The following is a 27,592-nucleotide window of genomic DNA, read 5'->3' as shown; positions in this document are numbered from 1 at the left end:
TATTAAGTCTGGACATTATTCTATAGGCAATGGACAGCCACAAAAATAATATTACTAGAACTACTGTTTGGGAGAATAATTAATATTGGTATACAAGATAAAATGGAGGAACAGCTAAAGTTGGTTAGGAGGCCACAACATTAATCTAGGCAGTAAGTCAGGGTAGTTTCAGTGGGTAGCAGGATGCAGAAGCATAATCAAGTCTAGCCATATACTGCAAGTGAAGGGCAAAAAAGGGGAAAAAAGTCAAAATTACTTGCATGCTGAGATGACCAGAGAAAGATGGTAGTCTCATTTACAATTTGGGAAATTCAAATGGAGATGCCCAGGTAGTAGTTAGAAATCCCAACTGTTCCTTAATGTGGAAGAGGTGAACAGAAATGCAATACCAAGGAAAAGCAAAAAAATAAATAGTGCTTTATAGTCCACAAAATATCATGTTTACTTTCCCTATACTGAATAAACTATGAGTTTCTAAGAGAGTCACATATATAGAGCAATGGGGAATGCCTACATTTTCAAAGGTTGGGGACAAGAAAAGAAGTAGAGACAGACTTAGAATGAGTAGGGGTGATGACAGAGCAGTCTAAGCAAAAGAGAATTTCTGGAAGTAGCTTGTTGGTCTCAGTGTGAAATACCATACAGGAATCAACGACGAAGAAAAGGATACTGAGTCAGGAAATTCAGGAACTATTAGTAACCTCAGAGAGAAGTTTCTGTAAAGACTACAGCCAAAATTCACAGGGTTAGGAAGTAGATAGGTAATGAGGAAATGGCACCGGTAGGAGCAGAATGCTCCCAGGTGTGGTTATGTAGCAGAGAAACAGAGAAGGAGGAAAGAAGTGAAGAGGAAAGGAGCAGCAAGGGAGAAAGAGAAGTAACTTACAGAAATTATTATGATGAGGAAAAGTTTGTTCTCCTTAAGGACAGAAGAAATAAAAATATTTCTAGGGAAAGAGAAATGTATCAGATAAGATAATATAAAATCAAGAATAAGGATCCTTCTTCCTAAGATTCAAGTACGATGAAAGAGGGAAGATTCCTGAGTGTGGAAAGAGGAGAAAAAGATTTCACATCAGTCTTACTACAATGTGGGGGATCAGATAGATGCTTGATGACAACGGGAATAGTTTAGAACACGCTAAATAGAAAATACCATAGGAATACCATCAGAAATAGGAATACCATCAGAAATACTGAGATGAAATTAAGAATTACTAAGGACAGCTTGGAGGATATAAAACACTTGGGTATAGTAAATACTGTTAGAACAATTCCACTGGCTTTCTGTAGCTCATCTGTTAGCTAAGACAAGTGAGAAAAGGTGAGAAAAGGACATGGTAGGATTACTTGGTATAGAAGTTCTCCAAAACAAGAATGCGTAGTACCAAATTTTAAATAGGTAAGAAATGTTAAGTGGAAAGTAGATTTAGGAATGCAAAGTCAATTTCTAAAAGAGAATGAGTCACGTCTTCCTTTGCAATACTGGTTGCAAAACGGAACTGTACTTATCCACCAATAATGGGTTTTCTCCATTATTTAAAAAGCATATGTAATAGTAACAATATCCAACATTTAGGCAGATCTTTCTTTGTGCCAGGCATTTTCTAAGCATTTTATATGCATTATTAGCTCATTCAATCCTTACAACAATCCTATGAGGTAAAAACTATTATTTCCATTTTATAGGTGAAAAGGCACAGAGATGTTAACTAATTTGCCCAAGGTCACATAGCTAATTAAGTGGCAAGACTAGGATTTAAACTAGTTATTATGGCTTTAAAGTAGGGTCTCTTAATAGATATTCTATTATTGCCATTTAACTCATCATCACTTATTGAAAATATTCTAATAAACATTTATCTTAATCATATCAACAATTTTATGAAGGAAAAATCATGATAGTCAAATTATCATTTTTTTAAACATCAAGTAGTAAAAAAAAAAAAAAAAAAAAGTCAAATTACCTGATTAAAAAAAATTCCAAATAGTTTGGACTCCCCAATGAAAGCATCTAAACTATGTAAGAAGTAGCTTTCTATAAAAATGCCTATACCAAAGTCATAAATGTGGCAAAAGCTGTCTTGACAATCTTAATTTACCTGTTCTCCATGTCTAAAGATATTTAAAAACTTGTTTTAATGGGTATAAGGCAATTTCTGATTAGTAAATAAGACAAGAGTGAAATAGAATACAATGAAATTTAAAATTTTTATGCACTGGGATTTTTAAAAAGAATTTTCCATATAAAACTCTTCATTTATAGAAACCCTTTAAAAATTACTTAGGGAATAAAATACAGAGGAGACTCTAAAAAGAAAGAAGTGATGTTTGGCTCGCCAAAGCCCCCAAATGATAAGGTAAATTTAAGAAATAAAACATTCTTTAATAATGAAGCAGGCAGATACTTAACAGTACAGAAGCCGTTGGAATAATGATCTTTCACATAGGCCCTTAAAGCATTGTCACAGGATTCTCTCCAAGACTTCAGACCTCCATCTACGTCCTCTGGCTGGGGGTCACTTGCTTCTTTCCGTAAATGGTCAAACTTAAAGGAAATTTTGTTTCTTGGATCTAAAAATCTGCTATTACCCAGGTCACCGTGTTCTGTAATTAAGACCTTCCAAAGAATAATTACAAATATGAGTAACTCTAAAAAGATAGCTCTTGTCAAATTTTACAAAAGAAAAATTCTGAACAAGACAGTTAACTTTCATTTACTCAGGTTTCTCTTCCATACTGATTTTTCAATCAAGTCACATTTCTTTTAAATTTCATTTTTTAAGTCAACTCTAACTCCAACGTGGGGCATGAACTCATGACCCTAAGATCAAAAGTAGCATGCTCTATTGACTGAGACAGCCAGGTGCACCTCAAGTCACATTTTTATTCTTTTTCTCTTTTTTAAGATTTATTTATTTATTTATTTGAGACACAGAGTGAGAGAGAGGGAGAAAGAAACTCAAGCAGACTCCACACAGAGCCTGGCTTGGGGCTCAATCTCACAACCCTGAGAGATCTTGACCTAAACTGAAACCAAGAGTTGGACACTCAATTGCACCACTCAGGTGCTCCTCGTATTTTTATTCATTTAAAACATAAAAAAGATTTTATTTATTTGAGAGAGAGTGAAAGAGAGAGAGAGAGAGAGAAAGAGTGGTGGAGATGGGCAGAGGGACAGGGAGACGCAGACTCCCTGCTGAACTCACTCCAGTGTGGGGCTCTCCAACCCAGGGCACTGAGATCATGACCTGAGCCAAAGGCATATACAATTAACCAAATGAGCCACCCAGGTGTCCCTTTACATTTTTATTGCCTCTCCTTCTGCCAATGTCTGTGCCTCTCTGTGTCTCTCATGAATAAATAAAATCTTTAAAAATAAATAAATAAATAAGACTTAATATATCTAGAAGAACTTTCCCAGTGAGTACTTGGAAAAGTATTTTGTTTTTGTTACAGTTGTATATTACTCCACTGTATGGATATACAAAAATTTATTCAACAAGTCCTCTATTAACAGACAGTTTGGTTGCTGCCAATCTCTTGCTGTTATGAACAATACTGCAACAAATATCCTTGTATGTTCATTATGTAGAAATTATGTACGTGTGCCAAGTTCCATGTGAGATAAATTCTCTGACAATTGGGTTAAAGGGAAAATGTATTCATAATATTGACTGAGATTGTCAAACTTTCCAAATCACAGGGTGTTGTACCAAGTAACAAGCACATCATCAGCATAAATTTTAACTGGCATTTCTTTTCATCTTATAAAAAGAGTCATTTTCTTTTTTTTTTTTTTTTAGAAATTTTATTTATTATTTGAGAGCGAGCATATGAGCACATACAAGCGGGGGAACAGCAGGCAGAGGGAGAGGGAGAAGCAAATTCCTGGTTGAGCAGAGAGCCCGATGTGGGGCTCGATCCCAGGACCCGTGATCATGACCTGAGCTGAAGGCAGATGCTTAACAGACTGGGCCATTCAGACACCCCCAAAAGTCATTTTTTGTATTTCTCCTTCTGTGAACAGTCTGTTTGTATGTATCTTTTGTCCACTTTTCTACTGGTTCTTTAGTCTTCTTCTAGTTGAACTTTTTATTAAGTAGGCAGATAAAACTTTGCATGTGTTGAGTTTCACATATTTTTTCCCTAATTTCCCATTTATCTTTTGACACATTTACCATTTTTAAAAACTATTATTATTATTTAAATATTTTATTTATTTATTCATGAGACACACAGAGCAAGAGGCAGAAACACAGGCAGAGGAAGAAGGAAGCTCCTCACAGGGAGCCTGATGTGGGATTTGATCCCCAAAGCAGGAATCATGCCCTAAACCGAAGGCAAATGCTCAACTGCTGAGCTACCCAGGTGTCCCTAATACATTTACCATTTTTAATAATTACATATAATTTTACAAAATTTACATATTATAATATAGTTAATCATTTCTGAATCAAAGGAGGTTTAAAGCTACTTACAGTTTCTGATAGAAAGCCACTATAAATTCAACCATAAATAAGTCTTCTGGTTAAAAAAAATTCTTTGGAAAGAATTCCTAGTTTTGACATTACTGTTCTTATCACCATACTAAAGTTTAAAAAACTTGTTTATAATGACAGTAGGAACAATGAATATAACTATTTCCTTACTCTTACCCTCATTAAGCTTTCTCATCACAATTCTGCAACTTTCATAACTAAAAGGTAAATATGTTCACATTAAAATTTTAATCTGTACTTCCTTAATTACTCCTTCTTGGTGATCTAACACTTTTCGAAATTTGTATTTCCCACTTGAGTGCAAGTGGTTCATGTCTGTTGCTTGTTTATTCACTGAACTCTTGGCATCGTCCTTAAGTATTTGAATAACCTCTTAATCTATTATGCTTGAGGAACATAATTTATTCCTTTTGAAATCTTACTTTTAAACCTTTTTGTTATGCAAAGGTCACTTTCTTTCATAAACTTTTATTTTTAAAGTTTTTTATTTATTTCTCTAAACCCAACGTGGGGCTCAAACTCACAACCCTGAGATCAAGAGCTGCATGCTCCAACTGAGCCAAGTCAGGCACCTGCCTCCTTTTATAAACTTTTCATCATTACTTATGATTCTCTTTCCATTTCCTATTAAATTTTACTTTTTTAAAATTTAACTTTTAAATTCCACCTGGTTAATCTAAGTGTACAGTTGGCACTGGAAATCAAAGTTACATTAATCACATAAATTTTATCTATTCTTTTCTTTTCCTTTCTTTTTATGATATGTAGGGCTTGCTTTCTGATCAATGCCTTGTGTCTTCCTTCATTTGCTGTTGTTTTTAAAGATTTTATTTATTTATTAATGAGAGACAGACAGAGACAGAGACAGGCAGAGGGAGAAGCAGGCTCCGTGCAGGGAGCCCGACATGGGACTCGATCCCAGGTCTCCAGGGTCACACCCTGGGCTGAAGGTGGCGCTAAACCTCTGAGCCACTTGGGCCGCCCTCATTTGTCATTCTTGATCAGAATAATCCTGCATGGTCTATTTTTCATAGGAATTGTATGAAATCTATTTGAAAAACAGTTTCCACATCATTTATATTTCTTATTCAGATAAGCTTTCCATATTATTTATATTTCTTACTCAGAAACATTGCATTTGGGGCACCGGGGTGGCTCAACTGGTTAAGCTCAGGTCATGATCTCAGAGTCTGGGATTGAGCCCTGCATCAGGCTCCCTGTTCAGCAAGGAATCTGCTTCTCTCTCTTTTACCCCCTCGCCACCCACCGCCCCCCACTGGTGCTCTCTCACTCTCAAATAAATGAAATCTTAAAGTGAGATTGGGTAAAATTAACAAGGCAGGAAACAACAAATGTTGGAGAGGATGTGGAGAAAGGGGGAACCCTCTTGCACTGTTGGTGGGAATGTGAACTGGTACGGCCACTCTGGAAAACTGTATGGAGGTTCCTCAAGAGTTAAAAATAGATCTGCCCTAAGACCCAGCAATTGCACTGCTGGGGATTTACCCCAAAGATACAGATGCAATGAAACGCCGGGACACCTGCACCCTGATGTTTCCAGCAGCAATGTCCACAACAGCCAAACTGTGGAAGGAGCCTCGGTGTCCATCGAAAGATGAATGGATAAAGAAGATGTGGTCTATGTATACAATGGAATATTCCTCAGCCATTAGAAACGACAAATACCCACCATTTGCTTCAACGTGGATGGAACTGGAGGGTATTATGCTGAGTGAAATAAGTCAATTGGAGAAGGACAAACATTATACGGTCTCATTCATTTGGGGAATATAAAAAATAGGGAAAGGGAATAAAGGGGAAAGGAGAAAAAAATGAGTGGGAAATATCAGAAAGGGAGACAGAACATGAGAGACTCCTAACTCTGGGAAACGAACAAGGGGTGGTGGAGGGGGAGGTGGGCGGGGGAGTGGGGGTGGCTGGGTGACAGGCACTGAGGGGGGCATTTGATGGGATGAGCACTGGGTGTTATTCTATATGTTGGCAAATTGAACACCAATAAAAAATAAATTAAAAAAATAAATAAAAAAAAATCTTAAAAAAAAGAAACACACCATTTAAATCTATTTAATTTTCCATTTATTTTCTTGATTAAAGTGTGTGAACTATATCGCAGACTTTTGCTAGTCTCCAATCCAATATCCATTCTCTCCTTTCCCTTACTAACAGAACCACAAATGTTTTCTGTTTAAAAACATGTGTACAACTAAAAAAAAATGACACTTTCTAGCTAAGAATGACAAAGTGATATGAGTTTTGGCAATAACTTTATCAGTGGAAGTTGCTTCTGGAAAGGCCAATAGCAAGTTCTATTTTTGATCCTAGAACATAGATTCTTCTTCATTTGCAACTTCTTTCTTTGTTCCTGGAACATGGATTCAGTGCTCTGAAACATGGCAGCTCTCTTAAAGAGCATGATAATGAAAACCACACCTAAGGAAGCAACAAGGGTCTCTGGTGACATCATGGAGCTAACATAACAGTTCTAATATTAATCTCTGGATTTCTTACATGACAAAATCTCTACTTAACTAACCTACTGTAGTTGACTTGGCATCTACTTTGTCTTTTTTATTTTTTTCCTTTGTGGGTGTGTATGTTTTATGGCTCCTACTTTATTTTTTTTTTAAGATTTTATCTTTAAGTAATCTCTATAAACCAATATGGTGCTCAAACTTATAACCCCGAGATCAAGAGTTGCATGCTCTACTCCCTGAGCCACCCAGGCACCCCTATGGCATCTATTTTAATAATTCATATATCTTTCCTTGTTTTAGTGTCCACGTAATGGCTTTTTGTTGTTGTTATGGCTAAGAAGGGAATCTTTTTTTTTTTTTTTTTTAAAGATTTTATTTATTCATGAAAGACACAGAGAAAGAGAAAGAGAGAGAGGCAGAGACACAGGCAGAGGGAGAAGCAGACTCCGTGCAGGGAGCCTGACGCGGGACTCGATCCCGGGTCTCCAGGATCACACCCTGAGCTGAAGGCGGTGCTAAACCTCTGAGCCACCTAGGCTGCCCAGGAATCTCCTTTTGACTATATTTTTAAGCTAGCTACTGATGGATGGTATATGGGAATGTTCTTATGTATCTGGATACGGATCTTATTATATAATTCCTATTATTAAGTTATACAATATCAACTGTAAGTAATATTTATAATTTCCTTCCAGTATTTATCTTTTATACTTGTAATTAATCTATTTTCATTAAGAAAATTAAGATAAGCAAAAATATAAACCAAAATAAGCAACAAGCAAAACAAATTCTAGTAATCCTGTAACTCTAACACATCGAGTTAAGATTTTGGTCTATATTTTCCCACATTTCCTTTTCTATGCACATCTATATGTTTTATAGCTTTGATTCTTAAGATGCATATGTTCTCCCATGACTTAACATTTTATAAAATGGGATGTATTTTAAACTTGAGGCATCTTAGGACTGTGTCATAGTTTAAATTGTCAGTGTTTTTTTTCTTACTCATACATAAAATAATGGTGTAATTTTCACAGAATTTAAGATGCACGGTTTCTAATACAGTTCATTTAAGTATCTATTTAAAAAAATAAACTAGCATAATTCTACATATCCTCCTTTATGTTTTAGTTTAATATATCACAAACATCTTCCCAGACTTGGGAGCACATTCCCAAATCAGTATTTATATCAGTTTTCAATGACTACATGGTATTTTGGTCTGCAGATAATTAATTTAATGTTGGGCATTTAGATTGTTCCCAATCTTTCACTATTATAAATGTTTCTAATATATTTATACACTTATTTTCCTAGGATAAATTCTGCAGATTTGTGGGTTCAAAGAAGATTCAGACTTTATTTTTAAAGATTTTATTTATTCATGAGAGACAGAGAGAGAGAGAGAGAGAGAGAGAGAGAGAGAGAGAGGCAGAGACACAGGCAGAGGGAGAAGCAGGCTCCATGCAGGGAGCCCAATGTGGGACTCGATCCCGGGACCCCAGGATCACACCCTGGGCCAAAGGCAGGCGCCAAACCACTGAGCCACCCATGCGTTCCAAGATTCAGATTTTATTTTATTTTATTTTTTTAAATTTTTATTTATTTATGATAGTCACAGAGAGAGAGAGAGAGAGAGAGAGGCAGAGACACAGGCAGAGGGAGAAGCAGGCTCCATGCACCGGGAGCCCGACATGGGATTCGATCCCGGTTCTCCAGGATCGCGCCCTGGGCCAAAGGCAGGCGCCAAACTGCTGTGCCACCCAGGGATCCCAAGATTCAGATTTTAAAAAGCATTTGGTATTTAGTGACATATTGCCTTTGAAATGTACATTTTAAATTTGCAAAGTCCTGTTATATAATGTTAATAACTATGATAATAATGGAATTCTTTCCTTTGTTCCTCTATTTGAATAAGGATGCCTGTTTTCCTATACAATGTCAAATTTGGTGTCTCCCATTATTCTTACCAAGGAGAATTACACACAGCTATAGAATCTGTGTAAAACTCAAGTCTTATTTTCACTATTCTTGTTAGGGGCAGCTCCCTTTTCCTATCAAAGAAACTCCTAGTATTATGAAAGCTACGAAAACTAAGATATGAATTTATTCAGGATCTGATCTTCAGACACATGCTTTGATTTATAAAATTTCTACTACCATCCAGGCACAGCCTACTAAAAGAACCATCATTACCTGATCTTCATATCCTTCTATCTTCACAGGCGTGAACTGATCCATGTTATACTGGGCAAATGCACTGTTTAAAAAAAAAAAGGGGGGGGGGTAGAATTATATATAAACACAAAGGCAATTCAAGTAATAGTGAAAGAGAATGTGAAAACACCCTCTGTGCTCTCTCCCTTTCTCTCTAGGAAACTGGTGTTTTCCAAATGCCTTCCAGCTTTCTGAAGGACCTCTTCTCCACAGAAATCTCAGACATGCCCTAAACTCTGAAATTACCCTTTCCCCTCCACTCCTAAGCTCCATCAGTACCCCCACTCCCCTGACTATTCCTAAATTTTAAGCAATTCAGTTTTTGTGAATTACCAACAGCTTTAATCATTTGGACAGAAGCTTTCAGTAAGTAAAAAAAAAAAAAAAATCTTCAACTGATGCACTATTTTAGCAATGCTGTCTTTATTCTGGGCTTTCTGAGATAGGGCAGGTAGTACAGACCACAATTAAATGTACTGGAAGACATCAGACATGGGGAAGAGAATAAGGGCTAAGCGTGAGTCAAGTCTCAGCCGAGAGCTTAAGGCAGAAGAGATTATCTGAAAAGGGGGATATGAATAATTAAAGTGAATGCCTAATATTACTGTTTACTTGTCCAGTGCTACATTTATAGGACTACATTTACAGCCATTTTCAATGGCTCCCTGGTACATCTTACAAAGTAAGCAAAAAGGTAAAGTGAAAGAAAAATGGAAATATGCTGGAGTGTAAGAAAGCCTAATATACTTAAAAAGTATCAGTCTTCTCTCAGAATTCACTTGCCGAGGGAAGAATTAAACACCTCTACAGCCCAATTTTAACCTACTAAAACACCTATGAGACCACTGTTTTTAAGCAGACTATTAAACTCTCCCTAGACTTCAAGATAAACCAAAGAAACAGATATTTAAAGCTAATCTTCAATCTTTTCATTTTTAGGTTATTGTTATTTTTTAAGTAATCATTTTCTCTTAACACCACATCCCCATTAGCAAAATGAGTCCTAAGCACAGTGGTTCTTCAGAAAAGAACATAAATTAAATGCTTGTGGAAAGTGGATTTTTTTTTTTAGAAAAGCTTAAGGAATAGGGAGTAAATACATATTCTATTCTAAGATATATCCTAAGACTACAGATAACAAACACCAATACCAAACTTTATTAACATTTAATCCCATCTCAAGAAAATGGTATTTCCATTCTACCAGTTGTGTGGGCCAAAAACTTGAGATCATCCTTGATTCTTCTTTCTCTCAAATTTCACATGCAATCCCATCAGTAAATGTTGTAAGTTCTACCTTGAATACATACTCAGAATATGATTTCTTCCCATCACCCATACTACTACCACTCTAGTCTAAACCACTGCCATTTATCTATGCACTACTACAATAAGTCTTCTTACTCATCTTACTTCAATCTTTGCCCCCCTGCATAGCAGCCAGTGATTTTTCTAAAATATAATCTAATCGAGTCATTCTCTGCTCAAAACACTGATAGTTTGCCCTCTCTTCCAGAATAAAATCCTCTCTTTAACATGGCTGACAACACCCTACTTAGTTTGGAAGGGCTGGGAATTACCAGCGAATGGTTCTAGAGATCAAAAGCATAGGTGAAAATCCAGGAAAGAGAGTAAATCCGAAGTCATTCAGGTTTCTTTCATTTTACATAAAAAGCAATAATGATGAGGATGATGATTATTGAAACGTTTACTGAGTGCTTACTATGAGGACTATGGCCAAGGGACTGAAGCACCTCATTACAGAAAAAACAAAAACAAAAAACTAAAATTTTCATCCCTGTGGAAAATCACATATTTGGGCATAAGACAGCTCTCCTTTAGTAAGAGCGTTCTCTGAAAATCTAGAGTCTGTAAGAGCCAGAATATTTATAAAAACAAAGCTTTGTTATTGGGGCAAAATAAAGCATCTGAACTAAACACTAAATTCTACTATCATTCCTAATTGGAAATGGGACAGTAGGCTTAGGATGCAATCAGTCTTGGGTCTTGGCATTCTACTCCCCATCTCCTCTTTAGCACTAGTTTATCACATGAAATACAGAGATTTATTTTGGGTAGCTCTCAAGGATAAAACTAAGACAAATTAATGGCAGCAAGGAACTTGCCTTGTGAGATAGTGAATTCCTTATTATTAGAAGCATTTAGATTGGATAATCATCTGTTGACAAAATATAGATGAGGTTCTTTCAATGATAGGGCAGAGAATAGACAGGTTGAACTACCAAATCATGAATGCCTTTTTCTGTGGCATTCTGTGCATCTAAGAGAAACCAGCATTAGAATGTATCTTTGGTGTGTGTCTAAATCAATATAAAATGAGAATATCATTCATCACAATTATAGTGATGCTGTACAAATGTTAGGGTTTATAGAATCTGGTCCCAGATGAGTTCCAAAAAAGCACCATAGACAGGGCAGAGGATGCTTGTTTTCCAGGCAGAAGCTCTTAGGATAGTTTTCTATAGCTAAAATCTAAACCAGCTATTTATCATACCAAATGCTTTTATAATAATTATCTGTTGCTCTACATCAAAATCCTTGTCCCAACCTCTCTACCCACCCTTTTCCAGTCATCATCCTTTTCTGGTTTCCTCTTTACAAAGGAACTCCGGGACAATTAGATAGATAGTCATTGAAATAGAATTTTATATGTAAAGGAGAGTAGTGATAAATCCAGATAACAAGGGGCCTTGAAAACTAGTATTTAGATTGGAAGAAAATAAAAACATAGATTACTATGTTTCTGAGGACAAAGATAAAATGAAAGTGCTATTTTAAAAAGATTAATTAGCCTGATAATGATAAGGAATCAATGACTGAGTTGAATAATCATGCTATTATTCTATGGTTAATCTATTACAGCACTTTATGAATATCTACTATTTTGTGCCAATTTGAGAAACATTATTCCTCAATAGCAGCCTAATCTATCATTAGCAGTTTAAAACAAAATTCAACATGAAAAGGAGTACAGTGGATACCCTAACAGCACATATTAAACTCTGCTTTAACAGGGAAAATCTGGGCAAAAAGAAAAATAAGATCATATATATAATAAGCTTTAAGGATGAAAATAGCATGGGGGGGCATACTTTCTCAAGTTAAAACAACTAAAACTGCTAAAACCAACTGCTTTTATTAAAGTATTTCAAACTTAATTTTCAAGATGCAAATTTATTATCAACATAGTTTATACAAAATTAAAATAATATATAAGTGGATTTCGAAAGATACTTACTGTGCTGCCCCTTCCCTGAGGAGATTGTCATTATTAAGTAGTAGCCGGACATCTGAGAAGGAAAAAAATGTTAAAAGATGTTAAAATTAAAATGTTCAGTAGAGGACAAACTTCAGAAGTTTTTTAAAAATTAGGTTTTGCAAGTTAGTCTTCAGATATATATATACACACAGAAATCCTAAAAATGCAAATGAACAGATGCTAATAGATTTGCATGTAATTATTTGTGACACAATAACAATAGCTTCTCAAAGAATTTCATAGCAAATGAAAAACATGACTTAAAGTTATAGTTAGGACTCCTAATTTTGTATCTAAAGAAGCTTTTATTTTATTATTATTATTTTTTAAGATTTTATTTATTTATTCATGAGAGACCCAGAGAGAGAGAGAGGCAGAGACACAGGCAGAGGGAGAAGCAGGCTCCATGCAGGGAGCCTGACGTGGGACTCGATCCTGGGTCTCCAGGATCAGGCCCTGGGTGGAAGGCAGTGCTAAACCGCTGAGCCACCCGGGCTGGCCTAAAGAATCTTTTAAAATGAGATTAAGAATGGGAAGTTTCTGGGCAGCCCCGGTGGCGCAGAGGTTTAGCGCCGCCTGCAGCCTGGGGTATGATCCTGGAGATCCAGGATCAAGTCCCACATCGGGCTCCTTGCATGGAGCCTGCTTCTCCCTCTGCCTGTGTCTCTGTCTCTGTCTCTCTCTCTCTCTGTCTCTCATGAGCAAATAAATAAAATCTTAAAAAAAAAAAAAAAAAAAAAAGAATGGGAAATTTTTTGTAACACCAGACCAAGAAAACTGTGAAAAATCAGTCAGTGGCAGTGAAATTACTGAATATATTTTTCTATGAAGAATCTAATATAAAAGTATATCCTTTTAAAAAGCTGTGTGTCAAGAGTCTAGTCACTCTTCTTTTGGAAGAGGAGGGTCCTTGTTATAAAAGAAACTACCAAGCACTAACTCCAATAGGGAAGACTAATTAAAAGCCAAAGGCCACGGACTCTTAGGGCTTCCAAAAAAGAGACCGACAGAGGCCAATGTGTAGCATGCCAATAAAAACCAACCCTCATGCCACAAGTAGCTTGCCAATTTTTTTTTCAGTAGCTTGCCAATTCTTAATCTAATGCTTTCATATCAATTATTCTCATGATATTCCTGCAAAGTACATCCAGTTGTCAGAAATAAAACAAGGGACTTCTAACTACAAAGGCCATTAATTTTGTTAAGACAAGAATTCATCTGAGCTAATCAGCTGGATAAAGTTCAAGTCAAAGGAAAATTTCCTAAGAGCTCAGTTGTTGAAAATTTATATTTGGTTGATATGGAAAAAAGACTAGAGAAAACAAGGCTGCATTTGTTTCTCTTGCTATTATATTAGTGTTCAAAATCCACAAACAAGTCTATAAGGAAGAATGTCTGAATTTATTTCTATTCTATTATTTACCCCTTACAGTAAACATTTTATATGTTTTCCTGGTTACTTTTTCTCTACATAATTAATTTTAGTAAGTGGAGATTACTGATTATCCTATGATGTATGGGGCTCTGGGCAAAGCACAGATGAGTATCACATAATTGCCTTTTTTTTTTTTAAAGGATTTTATCTATTCATTTATGAGAGACACACAGAGAGAGGGGCAGACACATAGGCAAGGGGAGAAGCAGGCTCCATGCAGGGAGCCTGATGTGGGACTTGATCCCAGGACCCCAGGATCACACCCGGAGCTGAAGACAGATGCTCAACCACTGAGCCACCCAGGCATCCCCACATAGTTCCTCTTAAGTAGGTAGCCATTTAATGTAAAACTAGAATTTCAAAATACGTGTTTACTCAAATGAGTTAAGATGCACAAAAAACTTTATGATGGGTTTAACAACTTAAAATGGGATTGTAATGACTGACTTTATCATAAGTTCAAGATGCCTCATACATTTTTCATTCTATACGTTAAGCCAGTGAATAACACGGAAGGTCACAAAATGTATTGGAATAGCGGTTCCCAAACTGGCTGTGACTCAGAATTGAACTTGATAAAAACAGATTACCCAACTTCACCTCCAATCTTTTTTTTTTTTTTTAAAGATTTATTCATTTGTTCATGAGAGACAGAGACAGAGAGAAGCAGAGACACAAGCAGAGGGAGAAGCAGGCTCCATGCAACCAGCCTGACGTGGGACTCAATCCCAGGTCTCCAGGATCATGCCCTGAGCTGAATCAGGCGTCGCTAAACGCTGAGCTACCCAGGCTGCCCTAAATGAGAAATCTAAGTAAGTTGTTAATGCTGGAAGCTGTATATATAACAAAGTTCCCAGATGCAGTCAGTTTAGCCCCAATGACTCTAGAAAGTGTCCTATATATCCTAGGGATATGTCTTGAGTGAAAGTACTGAAGAAGCTTAAGCTATGGTTTATATAATGATAGATATAAAACTATGGAAACAATTTAGTATTGCTTCTCTACTTATGCATATTAAACTACTTCAAATCTTTTCTCGCATAAGATAGGTATATAGTTTATGGGTTAAGAATTTGCTTTTGACTCAGTCCTTGAATCCTTGCTGACATTTAACTAGCTAAGTCACATTGGATAAGTTATTTTAGCCTGTTTGAATCGTGATTTCCTTAGCTATAGTTATAATGTGCTATAAGGTTAAAAGAGACAGCTTATATGTAATTTAGGAGAGCTTAAAATACTAATGTTAACTCACCATTGAACACTTCATTAAATTCTCCTGGGGGTGCATGAGTGATGAATTTAGCAGCTATGCGTACCTAAAGAGAAATAAATAAAATAATATATAAAAGGAGAAGGAATTAACAGATTACAAAAATTTGATCACATTCCTTGAAATAATACTACCTGTTTAAATCTTTACTGTTTAGAAGCCTTCAGAGTTTTTCACAAACATCTCAAAGCTTTTATCATCAATATAGGATTCAGGGATAGCCACGCTGCTCTGATTAAGTTTATTTTTCTTTAAAAAGTTGAATAATCAGTTTTTGGTCAAAATATACTAGTCACAAAAGAAAGCATTTAAGCAAATATATCAGTAAATTGGTAGGATACCAAGTTGCATTTATAGTGTTTATCCCAATGCAATGATGGTTCAATATTAATAAGTCAGTATAAAGGAGCAAACCCTTGTGATTCTCTTAACTCGTGCTGGAAAAAAAAATTCAACACTCAAATATCATAAAGCAACAAAACCACTAATTTTGGGTAGGCATAAACTTCTTGAACTTGAAAAAGGATTTATCTACCCAAATTCTACAGCATACCTAATAATGATGCAATAATGCAAGCAGTATCCCTAATCTTAAAAACAAGACAACGATGACTTCTATCACCTAAAATATTAAACACTGTACTAAAGGTCCTGAAGGTACTATAGACAATATTTTTCCTGTTTTTCCTTCTAACTCCATCTCCTGTCCCCTAATGCCTTCTACATTTCTGGATCTACTAATTAGAGATGGGTGTTGAAATCTTAGGATCTAACCTGCATATCTCATTTTTTCTTCTATATTTTTATCTTTTGTCATTATATACTTTATTTGGGAAGAAGGCCTCAGAGCCCCATTTTTTCAATTCACTAAAATGTCTTCATTTATGTCGACTTTGCTATTCAGATAATTATTGTAACCATTCTATTTTTAATTGCCAAGACTTTTATTTTTGTGTGTATAATAATCTCTTGAGTCTCCTTGAAGGTATTAACTATATACTGACTTTAAAGTTTTGCTCAATAGTCTGTTTCCTAAGACTTTAGATCTACTTTTTGAGTTTGGAGCTTTTTAGTACTGGTTTTCCACAAATGGAAACGGAACACCAAATGGAAGACATTTGGTGTTCCTACTCGAATTTAATTTAGCTTGCCTGTTCTGTTTACCTGCAGTTTGTCTCTAGTGATTGCAGGGGAGAGAAAAAGTAGAATTGCTGCTGGGTATTAGGAGTGGTTATGAGCAGATTAATTTCTGAGGGAGCCTCATAAGGACCAGAGGCTACCTGGGACATTGCTCTGACTCTGTTCTCAGTGCTCACTCTCAATGTTGTATTCTGAGGACAAATGCATTTTTGTCTTTGGTTTAGGCCAAATGGGAGAGAAAAGAGGAGCCAAGTGGTACAGTTAGCTTACAGAACAGTTCCCCAATTAATCTACATCAAAATTGTTCTGAGTCCTTTCCTTCTTCCTCCTTAAATGGAGTTCCTCCAAATGGTACCTACTTCTGTAACAGTTTTCTTTGATGTATTTTGGGTTATGATTTCTTCTGACCTTACTTTTGCCCCCCATATAGTTACCATTCTGCTTTCTTTCTATGAAGAATTGCTAAAAAATTCTGGTCCAATGATGGTGCTCTAATTTTTTAAACACTCACTAGTTCATTTCTCCCCTTATTCTATTTTTCCCTACTCTTTTCATCCTAATAAGGTTTGGCACAAAAGGTGAGGTGAAACCATGTGCTCAGTCTGCCATATAATTTACTCTCTTAGCTCTCATCAAGTCAAATGTGAACCACAAAGAATATACAAACCTATTTAAAAGAAAAGATAATTTGGGGTATCATTCAGCAATATACACATATAATTATGTTGTTAGCAATAGGTCTGACCTCAAATGAGTCTTGCAGTATAATTCTAACACACTGTGACACAAAGAATGTTGAAAATTCCCTAATTTTTGATGTGATAATGAGTATGAAGATTATTCAACTCATTGATGAGGGGCAAAGAGGAACATGATATATCTACCAATAAACTGAGCCCTGCTTTCCAAATAGGCATCCTCTGTTGACCCCTTCATTTCCTTCAGTTTTAAGTTCTGGCTGACACAATCAAATAAGGCTATCATCGAAGTTAAACCATTATTTTTTTTTTTTTAGATTTTATTTATTTGAGAGACAGTGAGTGAGTGAGAGGGAGAGAGAACCTGAAAGACTGCACTGAGCAGAGCCCTCTGAAGGGCTCAATCCCACAGCCGCGAGATCACGGCCTGAGTCAAAACCAAGATTGGACACTTAGTCAACTGAGCCACCCAGGTGCCCTAAAGTCAAACCATTCTTAAGCAAAAAAAAACCCTCTCAAGAGTCATTTGAAAATAAGGCTGGATGGGCAGCCTAGGTGGCTCAGCGGTTTAGTGCCGCCTTCAGCCCAGGCTGTGATCCCAGAGGGGATCAAGTCCCACGTCAGGCTCCTTGCATGGAGCCTGCTTCTCTCACTACCTGTGTCTGTTCCTCTCTCTCTCTCTCTCTCTCTCTGCTTCTCTCACTACCTGTGTCTGTTCCTCTCTCTCTCTCTCTGTCTTTCATGAATAAATAAAATCTTAAAAAAAAATTTTTTTTGAAAAAAAAAAAAGAAAAGGCTGGAAACTGAGAAGAGAATTAGAAGAAGATGAAAAATACTTTACAACTTTAGGTTTATACAGATCTTGTATGACTTCACTCTTATTCTAAGAAAAATAAAAGCTGTTCCATGGACAAACTTATCTCTTTAGTCAGGAAAGGCCTACTGACTGATGGAGCAAGGTAGACTGGAAAACCTGGATTCTAATTACTGGCTGTGTCAGTCCATTAACTAACCAGATTTATTTATTTTTATTTTTTTTAAAGTTTTTTTAAAGATTTTATTTATTCATTCATGAGAGACACACACACAGAGAGGCAGAGACACAGGCAGAGGGAGAAGCAGGCTTCATGCAGGGAGCCCGATGTGGGACTCGATCCCGGGTCTCCAGGCTCACACCCTGGGCTGAAGGCAGCGCTAAACTGCTGAGCCACCCAGGCTGCCCACTAACCAGATTTATAATTCTAGAAACATTACTAATCTTTTTTGGTCCTGAATTTCCTCATTATAATCCAACTCCTAAAAACAATGAGAAGATCTGCAAAATTTCTTTGAGCTACAAAACTCTACCTGATTTTTTAAGACTTATGAAACAAAACCTGTATGTGGACTGTGGAAGCAGAGATGAGGAAACCATACCACAAAAACCTTAGAATATTCTTATGTACATAAAGTTTGAGAACCCTGCCATGACAGGGTAATTACAGATAATGTATTATTTTTCTGAGATGAAAACTGGTGGGGATTAAGAAGAATAGTCCATAAAGCTCCTACATTAACTGAAGCAACAATAAAAAGAGCAGTTCTAATTAGGAAACAAGAAATGCTGCTCAACTCATGAAAATCATACTACAGCAGTTCCCATATGGAAAGCCAACTGTGGATATTTGCATTGGCATGTTCAGTTAATCATATTTCTGTCCTCATCAACTGTTGTTGTCAATCACTCACTTAAGAAATTAGTAAGCCTACTCTGAGAGTAAATCTATTTTTTAGTCTATTTGTGGTAAATCTGCTGAGTGGCTATAGTGTATCCCATTCTGTCAAGGTGCATTTCCATAAACCCTTACATAATCGCGAAACTCCCTTCAGTCAAGAAAATTTAAGTGTTCAAAAATATATTCATATGTAACTCAAAAAGAATATTCCCTAAGAAGAGTAAAATTACAGCCATATTTTACAACTACATATGTAACAAACTGTTTGAATAGGTAATGGTAAAAGTTATCAAACTGAAAATTCAAGATACTATTCTTGAAGTTATCCCCAAATTTTCAAAAGTTACAAAATCTGGGGCTCCTGGGTGGCTCATCTGGTTAAGCATCTCTAACTCTTGATTTTGGCTTATGCTATGTATGATCTCTTGTTTGTGAGACTGAGGCCATGTCAGGCTCCAGGGAATGGAACCTGCTTAAGATTCTCTCTCTCTTTCTCTCCCCTCACTCTTAAAAAGAAAGTTATAAAACCTGATGGACTTAGCTTAATCAAAAGAACAGTCATTTGGATAATCAATGAACTAAACAATGCATGTTAAAAAAAAATAATAATTCAGGGGCAGCCTGGGTGGCTCAGCGGTTTAGTGCCGCCTTCAGCCAGGACGTGATCCTGGAGACCCGAGATCGAGTCCCACATCGGGCTCCCTGCATGGAGCCTGCTTCTCCCTCTACCTGTGTCTCTGCCTCTCTCTCTGTGTCTCTCATGGATGAATAAATAAAATCTTTAAAAATAATAATAATAATTCATCCATTTAACAAACATTTACTGAGTACCTAGAAAGAGAAGTTAAGAGTAAATAAAGATTAAAGACTGAATAAGATTGTCACTGTCCTCAAGGACCTCACACATAGATCATAATACAACAAGCAAGTATTAAAGGCCACAGTGAGGCACCAAGAAAATGTAATCAACTCTACATATGTGTACAAGGAGGGCTGATGGGATGGCCTTTGATATGGTGAGGTTTGAGACAGACTGAAGGATGAGTAAATACTAAGGACGGCATTCCAGTCAGAGAAAACAATACGTACAAACTAAGATAACACAGCACAAGAAACTGAATATAGATATTTAAAAGATATGCAAAATGTAAAATAGTGCTACTTTTCTCACTAATTTTTTTTTTTGTTTTGGAAAATAAAGTTGTTGTTGTTTTTTTTAAGATTTTATTTATTTATTCATGAGAGAAATAGAGAGAGACAGGCAGAGACACAGGCAGAGGGAGAAGCGGGCTCCATGCAGAGAGCCTGATATGGGACTCGATCCTGAGTCTCCAGGATCATACCCTGGGCCAAAGGCGGCGCTAAAGCGCTGAGCCACCCAGGCTGCCCGAAAATAAAGTTTTTGTTTTAAAAACAAAATACCAATCATTTATGTTAACATAGATTAATTGTGTTTTTTTAACTAATTATGGTTTTAAATGAATTAATGCTTTAAAAATCTCTTGTTTTAATATCTATTAAGTAGACACAAGCTATATAAATAAAACTTGATTCCTAAGAGTATTAAAGGGGTCCTGAGAGCAAAAAAGTCTGAGAAGCATTCTCTCTGCTAATGTAGGTTTGATGTTTATCATATGCTGTTAAGTGAAAAAAGTTCACACAATGATATATCCCTGTTGTATTAAAAGCAAATATATTTACATACAAGTATAACTACTAATTTTAATTAGGACTTCCTCTGGTATTACAAGTTATTTTTCTTTCCTTTTTTGGCTTATCTCTAGGTTCAAAAAGTTATACAAGGAATATAAATTACTTGTATGATAAACAGAAATTTTTTTTTCCTGGAAGTTTGTACTTCTTAATTCCCTTATTTAGCTCACCCATTACTTCCTTACTTGTATGTTAAAGATAATTTTTAAATTTTTAAAAATCAAAAGAAGCATGCCAACATCTCTTATCCAATAAATTAAGTTTTTAAGGACAGGGGCACCTGGCTGGCTCAGTCAGCAGAGCATGCAACTCTTGATCTTGGGGTTGTGGATTTGAGCCCCACACTGGGTACAGAGATTACTTAAAAATTAAAAAGTCTTTAAAAAAAGGTGAAAGAGGACATAAACAAGATAAAAGCTTTGGAGTGACATCAAAACTGAAAGCAATGGGTCAAGGAAGCTACAGGACAGGATAAAGTGAAGTTAGTAAAATGCTAAAAGCAACAAGGAAGGCTTCTTAAAGTTATACTTGCACATGCTTTTTGACCATGAGCTTATTAGCCTTATTAACTTCCTAGCTGCACTGTGCCTTATGCTAGAAAGTACAGGATAGTTAATTGGTTAAATGAAGGGAAGATATTCAAAGAAAAAGGTAAACTAAAAGCTTGCTTCCATTTTCTAAAGGAAAAAAATGCCTACAAAGAGCACAAAAGTCAGAGGAGGGGAGAATATCAAGTAGTAGTGTGTAAGTCCAGCTTTAAGTGCTGAAGACATAATTAAAGTGCTAGAAAAACAATTAATCCCCATAAATCTGAGAATACCAAGAATAGGAAAAATGTCCAATTAAAACACGAAAACATCCCCCAATTTTTTTTTTTTTAAGATTTTAGTTTTTATTTATTCATGAGAGACAGAGAGAGAGAGAGAGAGAGAGAGGTAGAGACACAGGCAGAGGAAGAAGCAAGCCCCATGCACGGAGCCACGATGTGGATTCGATCCTGGGTCTCCAGGATCACGCCCCGGGCTGCAGGCGGCGCTAAACCGCTGCGCCACCGGGGCTGCCCCATCCCTCAATTTTTAAATGAAAGTTGGTGAGAAAAAAAAAAAAAAAAAAACTTGGTGAGAGTTGAAGACATAAGCATCGGCAAGGGTGAAATTCTAAATGAATGGTGAAAAAGAATGTAGTCATTATTAAATGCCAAAGGTGTATCTCAAAACACTGTTATGGTCAACCATGCTCATGTTATTTTCTAAGAGTTACTAAAAACGGTGGACTACTTAGTATTAGATAAATCTTAGCATTTGGCAGTCTGACAATAGACTTTGATGTGGCAAGATGATTTCTCTCTCACTCTAACAATACCATAAAAATACCTTGAAATAGTAGTTAAAATCTTAATGCTACATTTATATATTCTCAATAAAAATCTAAAGTCTGGAGCGCCTGAGTGGCTCAGTTGATTGTCTTCCTTCAGCTCACGTCATGATCCCGGGGTCTTGGGATCAAGCCCCATATTGGGCTCCCTGCTCAATGAGGAGGCTGACTCTCCCCCAGCTCAGGCCCTCTTGCTCTCTCAAATAATTACATAAAATCTTAAAAAAAAAAAAAAATCTAAAATCTGCTCCATGGTCTCCAAGGCCCTTCAAACTTTGGCTCCCTCACCCTCTACTATCTAGTTGCTAGACCTTACAGCTATACTCCTGCCTCAGGACTACTGCATTTCTTGTTCCTTTTGCCAGAAACTCTTTTGTCAGAGCATCTCTCTTCATTCAAGTCTCTGTTCAAATGTCACCTTCTGACTTCCTGACTCCTATATACAAATTAACCATGACACTTTCTGCGCCCTTTACAATTCTACCCCACTTACTTGCTTCTTCATGGAACTTGTCACTACTGAACTACAGGGATGCACGGGTGGCTCAGTTGGTTAAGTGCTGGACTCTTGATCTCAGCTCAGGTCATGATCTCAGGCCTCGTATAGGGCTCAATGCTGGGCGTGGAGCCTGCTTAAGATTTTCTTTCCCTCTCCCCCACTTCCTCTGCCCTCTTTCTAAAGAAAAAAAAATAATAAACTAATAATGTTCCTTGCTCAACACTCCTAAAAGAATTCCAAGAACAGAGTACAGGTTAGCAAACTGCTAATGTAAAACACCAGACAGTGAACTTTTTTAGGGCTACATGGGCCACATGGTCTCAGTCCCAAATGTAAACAAATGAGCAAAACTGTGTTCCAATAAGTTTTATTTATTTACTTATTTTTAATTGAGGTATTATTGGCAAATAATGTTGTAAGACATTTTAAGTCTATGATGTGATTTAATAAACATATACATTGTGAAAAGATTACCCTCACTGAACTAATTATTTTTTAAAAGATTTTATTTATTTTACAGAGAAACAGCACAAGCAGGGGGAGTGGCAGAGGGAGAAGGAAAAGTAGATTCCTCACCGAGCAAGAAGCCGGACAAGGGGCTCAGGGTTCGATTATGGGACTGTGGGATAATGACCTGAGCAGAAGGCAGATGCTTACCCAACTGAGCCACTCAGGCACACCCTCCACACCCTCTCTGACACTGAGGTAATTAAAACATTATTTTGAATACTCTAATTTGGTCATGTTAACTTTCAGAAGTCATAAAATATTTTTCTTGTGATTTTCCCCCCAACCATTCAAAAACCATTAGCTTATAGTCTATATAAAACATGCAGTGGATCAGATTTGCCAAACCCTGGCACAGAACATAAGAACTCATTATGTTTGTTCCTTGCTGTATACCCAGAACTGAGACCTGGCACATGCTAGGAATGTAAATGAATGACTACTATTTTATTGTTTACAAAACTCTTTCATAACCAGTTTTTCTTTGATCTTAAAACAGCTTGTATAAGCAGACAGGCAAGGAATTATTATTATCCCCACTATAAAAGGATTAAGTTCAGAGAGTGTAAGTGCCTTGTATAAGGTCACATACTTGTATAGTGGTGGACCTGGAACTGGACAATCACCTATACTATGCAGTAGTAACAAGTATTAAAATTCAGGATTATCTTTAGCATAGTATCACATGGATTTAGCCTAGTCCTTTTAGAATTTCTTTTTTAAAACCAGGAATTGAGTCAAAACTTTGCTTATAAAAGCTGTAATTGAAAAAAAAGTTGGAAGGGATAAACGCAATGAAATAATAACTTCAAAAATCAGTATTATCTAGCTTCAAAACTGGGTGAAAACGATGACATTTGGTAGAGGTAAACAAAATCAGTGGTAGAAGTACAAGGGGAAAGAGAAATGGCTAAGTAGTGACTGCAAAAATATTTTTGCTGCACTACAGATGAGGGATGATACTTCTAAAAACTGATTTAGTCAGTCATTCTTTTTAAAGATTTTATTTTATTTATTCACGAGAGACACACAGAGAGACGCAGAGACACAGGCAGAGGGGACAAGTAGGCTCCTTGCAGTGAGCTGAATGTGGGACTGGATCCGGGACCTCAGGATCATGCCCTGAGCTGAAGGCAGACACCCAACCACTGAGACACCCAGGCATCCCTGTGTCAGTCATTCTTAAGACTGGGGTGGGGGAAGAAAGTTGAAAGCAGGTATATCCCATAGAGGGGAGGCATGTCATCCCCAGCCTAGTTGAGAATCACTGGTATGGAGGTTCTAGTTGAACAAAAACTTAACTGTTAACAAGGCTTTTAAATAAGGCTTTTAAAACAAGGCTTTTAAAATAAATCCCTATTCCATAAAGTAAGTTTCACTGCACATAGCATTCATCTGCAGTGAAAGATAATAATTCCACCTAGGTTTTATTTTTAAAAATATATTTTTTTAACTAATCTCAACACCCAACGGGGAGCTTGAACCTGCAACCCAGAGATCAACAGTCACACATTCCACCAGCTGAGCCAGCTGGGCATGCCACCGTGTATATAGTTTAAGTTTTTAACAAATTTTTATTTTTATTTATTTTTTAGAGGAAGGGAGGGGCAGAGGGAAAGCGAGAAAGAGAATCTTAAGCAGGGTCCATGCCCAGTATGGTGCCTGACATGAGGATCCATCTCACAACCCCAAGATCATGGCCAAAGTCAAGAGTCCCATGATCCACTGACTGAGCCAGCCAGGTGCCTGCACAAATATTTTAAAGGGAAAATACCCAAGTCTTATACACAATTCCAGTCCTTCATATGCTTAAATACTCCAATAATGTTAAGTTCATGGAATCTTCTATATTATGTTTCTAACCTATAAAGGGGAAATTTAGAATCTATAAAAGTATTCCTAGATTTCAGTTTCCTCCCATTCTCCTTGTCTTTTCACCTCTCCAAAAGGGGGAAATAAAAATACCTAATCACTGCAAGGATCAAAATTTCATTATTACGTTACTAATATGTGTACTGAAAGTTTAAACATCAAACTGAGAAAGTAATATACCTTATTGTTCCCCAGAAACTGCTTAATTTTGTTAATTTTCATATATATTTTAATAAACTTTAGAAAATGTATTAAAAGACATTTAGAAAATCTATAAAACTTAGGTTTTTAGCTTATTAATCTTTTAATAACTCCACATCTTTCAACATTACATCTATTAAAAACTGTATTTTAAATATCATCCAGAGGGAGGAGAAGCAGACTCCCTGCTGAGCAGGGAGCCCCAATGGATTCGGCCTTGATCCTAGGAATCCAGGATGGTGACCTGAGCTGAAGGTAGACATTTAACAAACTGAGCCACCCAGGGCAACTCGCCCCTCATCATGTTATTTTGACAAGAATGAATTTTTTTTATTTTTATTTTTTTTTTTTTATTTTTTTTTTCACATTCTTTTTTTTTTTTTTTTTTTTTTTTTTTTTTTTATTGGTGTTCAATTTACTAACATACAGAATAACACCCAGTGCCCGTCACCCATTCACTCCCACCCCCGCCCTCCTCCCCTTCTACCACCCCTAGTTCGTTTCCCAGAGTTAGCAGTCTTTATGTTCTGTCTCCCTTTCTGATATTTCCCACACATTTCTTCTCCCTTCCCTTATTTTCCCTTTCACTATTATTTATATTCCCCAAATGAATGAGAACATATAATGTTTGTCCTTCTCCGACTGACTTACTTCACTCAGCGAATGAATTTTTTTTAAATGTACCTTGCCTCAATGTGGTTCATTTTTTCATCTCGTTCTAAAGCTTTCGGTCTATCAACGATAAACTGTCTGGGGCAATAATTTATTTTTTTTTATTTTTATTTTTTTAAAATTTTATTTATTTATGATAGTCACAGAGAGAGAGAGAGAGAGAGAGAGAGAGAGAGGCAGAGACACAGGCAGAGGGAGAAGCAGGCTCCATGCACCGGGAGCCCGATGTGGGATTCGATCCTGGGTCTCCAGGATCGCGCCCTAGGCCAAAGGCAGGCGCCAAACCGCTGCGCCACCTAGGGATCCCATGGGGGGGCAATAATTTAATAGGCAAGTTCCAAGCTGTTGACATGTATTTATGATAGTATCAAAGCTCTAGAATTCCAGTTTCAGTGCCTTTATCAAATAAACAAAATCCCTTATAGCTGAGGGTTCTGAAAGGCTAGTCAGAGTTTAATTTGGGGTTATAATTCTAGGAAAAAAAATATGTTTTCAGAGATCTCTAGGACCAAATGGAATATTGGTTTCATTAAAGAGCTTACTGTTAGCTGTTTTTTAAAATTTCAAATAAATATTATTTTCCTAATTTAGAACTAGAGACATTGTAGAGACCCAGAATGTACTCAAAAATAAAAATTTAGCTGTATATAGTTTATTATCCTTATCAGTAAGGGCAAACACTTAAAAGCATAAGACATATGTCTTAAATTAGGATCAATTTCGCAAAAAACAAATGATGGCAGTTTCAAGTAATTTGCTTTGTTTACTCTTCTAAAAGCCATACTAAAGTAGTTCTTAGAAACTGTTTTCTTTATTAGCAACCAATTAAAGTTTTGTCAGATATAGACAATAGGTAGGGAAAGCAGGCAAGTTTGTTTTAAGTAGAGCAATTTCATTCACTCATTCATTCATGGAAGATCTAATTGGCTTTATTAAATGATTCATGAATTGGGCAGCATTCCATCTAGCAAAAAGATGCTCCCAGCAATTTCATTTTGAAAACTTCTATCAACTCTAGAGAATAACTGCTTGAAAACTTATTATAGTAATTATATAACATACATGGAGTACCAAAGTCTCTCCTTGACCAAATGTTTGTCAGGGTCCTCTGAGCCCTCTTAGGTAGGCCCATCTTGGCTCCATCCTATCTATGGCCTACCTAACCCAGTCCTAACAAGAATCTTAGTTTAGTGAAATTCTCCCACTTTTGATATGTGATCAAGTTCCTTATCCCCCACCTTTGATTTGTAAGTCCTCAATCTGTCTTTAGTCAGAATCCTATTAGATCTGTTTAGCAAAAAAAAAAAAAAAAAAAAAAAAAAAAAAAAAAAAAAAATCTCTTTAGCAAGAGTCCCTCTACCCTTGATGTGTCCTCTTAATAATTTTTTATCCACTGAACCCCTCACTCTGCTTGATGGCTATAAATCCCCAGCTGTCTTTGCCTCATTTGGAGTTGAGGTCTAGCTCTCTCCCCTAATGAAAAAATATTGAATAAAGTCTTATTTTAACAAGTGTCAGAATAATTTTTTAACAGGTCATCATTGTATGTCACCTAGTATAACAGTATATAAACATGACATACTTAAGCATAAAACAAGAACTAAAAAATCATCTCTTGTCTATTTAGTTTAATTATTTATTTAAAGACTTTACTTATTTATTCATGAGAGAGACAGAGAGGCAGAGACATAGGCAGAGGGAGAAGCAGACTCCCTGAGGGGAGCCTGATGTGGAACTCGATCCCAGGAACATGACCTGAGCCAGAGGCAGATGCTCAACCACTGAGCTTACCCAGGTGCCCCAGCTCTTGTCTATTTTATTTTCTAGTTAATCTTTCCCAACTACTCCCTTTTAACTTCTCTATGCACCAAGTTAGAAGGAAATCATCTCTTTGTTCTTATTCTAGATTCTCCTAATACAAAATCTCAGCATGTTGGTAAAAAGATCTCCAAGAATACATCTTAAGTGTTAGAAGTTCAAAGTCAGTAGTAAGCCTTAAGAC

The 27,592-nt window shown here is 36.5% G+C and overlaps 1 protein-coding gene and 1 long non-coding RNA gene across 2 annotated transcripts in view; one reads left to right on the top strand and one right to left on the bottom strand.

The window, feature by feature from the left end:
* The window catches only part of CAPZA1 (capping actin protein of muscle Z-line subunit alpha 1), a 48,947-nt gene that overhangs the window by 10,762 nt on the left and 10,593 nt on the right, over window positions 1-27,592 (bottom strand). Inside the window, exons 2-5 of the mRNA XM_077916122.1 lie at window positions 15,182-15,245; window positions 12,474-12,525; window positions 9,194-9,257; window positions 2,414-2,620 (exon numbers count right to left, since the gene is read on the bottom strand). Of these exons, the coding sequence (XP_077772248.1) occupies window positions 2,414-2,620; window positions 9,194-9,257; window positions 12,474-12,525; window positions 15,182-15,245 (387 nt within the window). The remainder of the gene's footprint in view (window positions 1-2,413; window positions 2,621-9,193; window positions 9,258-12,473; window positions 12,526-15,181; window positions 15,246-27,592) is intronic.
* The window catches only part of LOC144324783 (uncharacterized), a 49,277-nt gene that overhangs the window by 15,444 nt on the left and 6,241 nt on the right, over window positions 1-27,592 (top strand). Inside the window, exon 2 of the long non-coding RNA XR_013390204.1 lies at window positions 22,859-23,043. This is a non-coding gene — a long non-coding RNA (uncharacterized LOC144324783). The remainder of the gene's footprint in view (window positions 1-22,858; window positions 23,044-27,592) is intronic.

This window comes from Canis aureus, chromosome 12 (genome assembly GCF_053574225.1).
Source record: "Canis aureus isolate CA01 chromosome 12, VMU_Caureus_v.1.0, whole genome shotgun sequence".
Lineage (NCBI taxonomy): Eukaryota > Metazoa > Chordata > Mammalia > Carnivora > Canidae > Canis > Canis aureus.
Note: the sequence above shows the minus strand (reverse complement) of the source record. Positions and strands in the feature narration are given on the sequence as shown.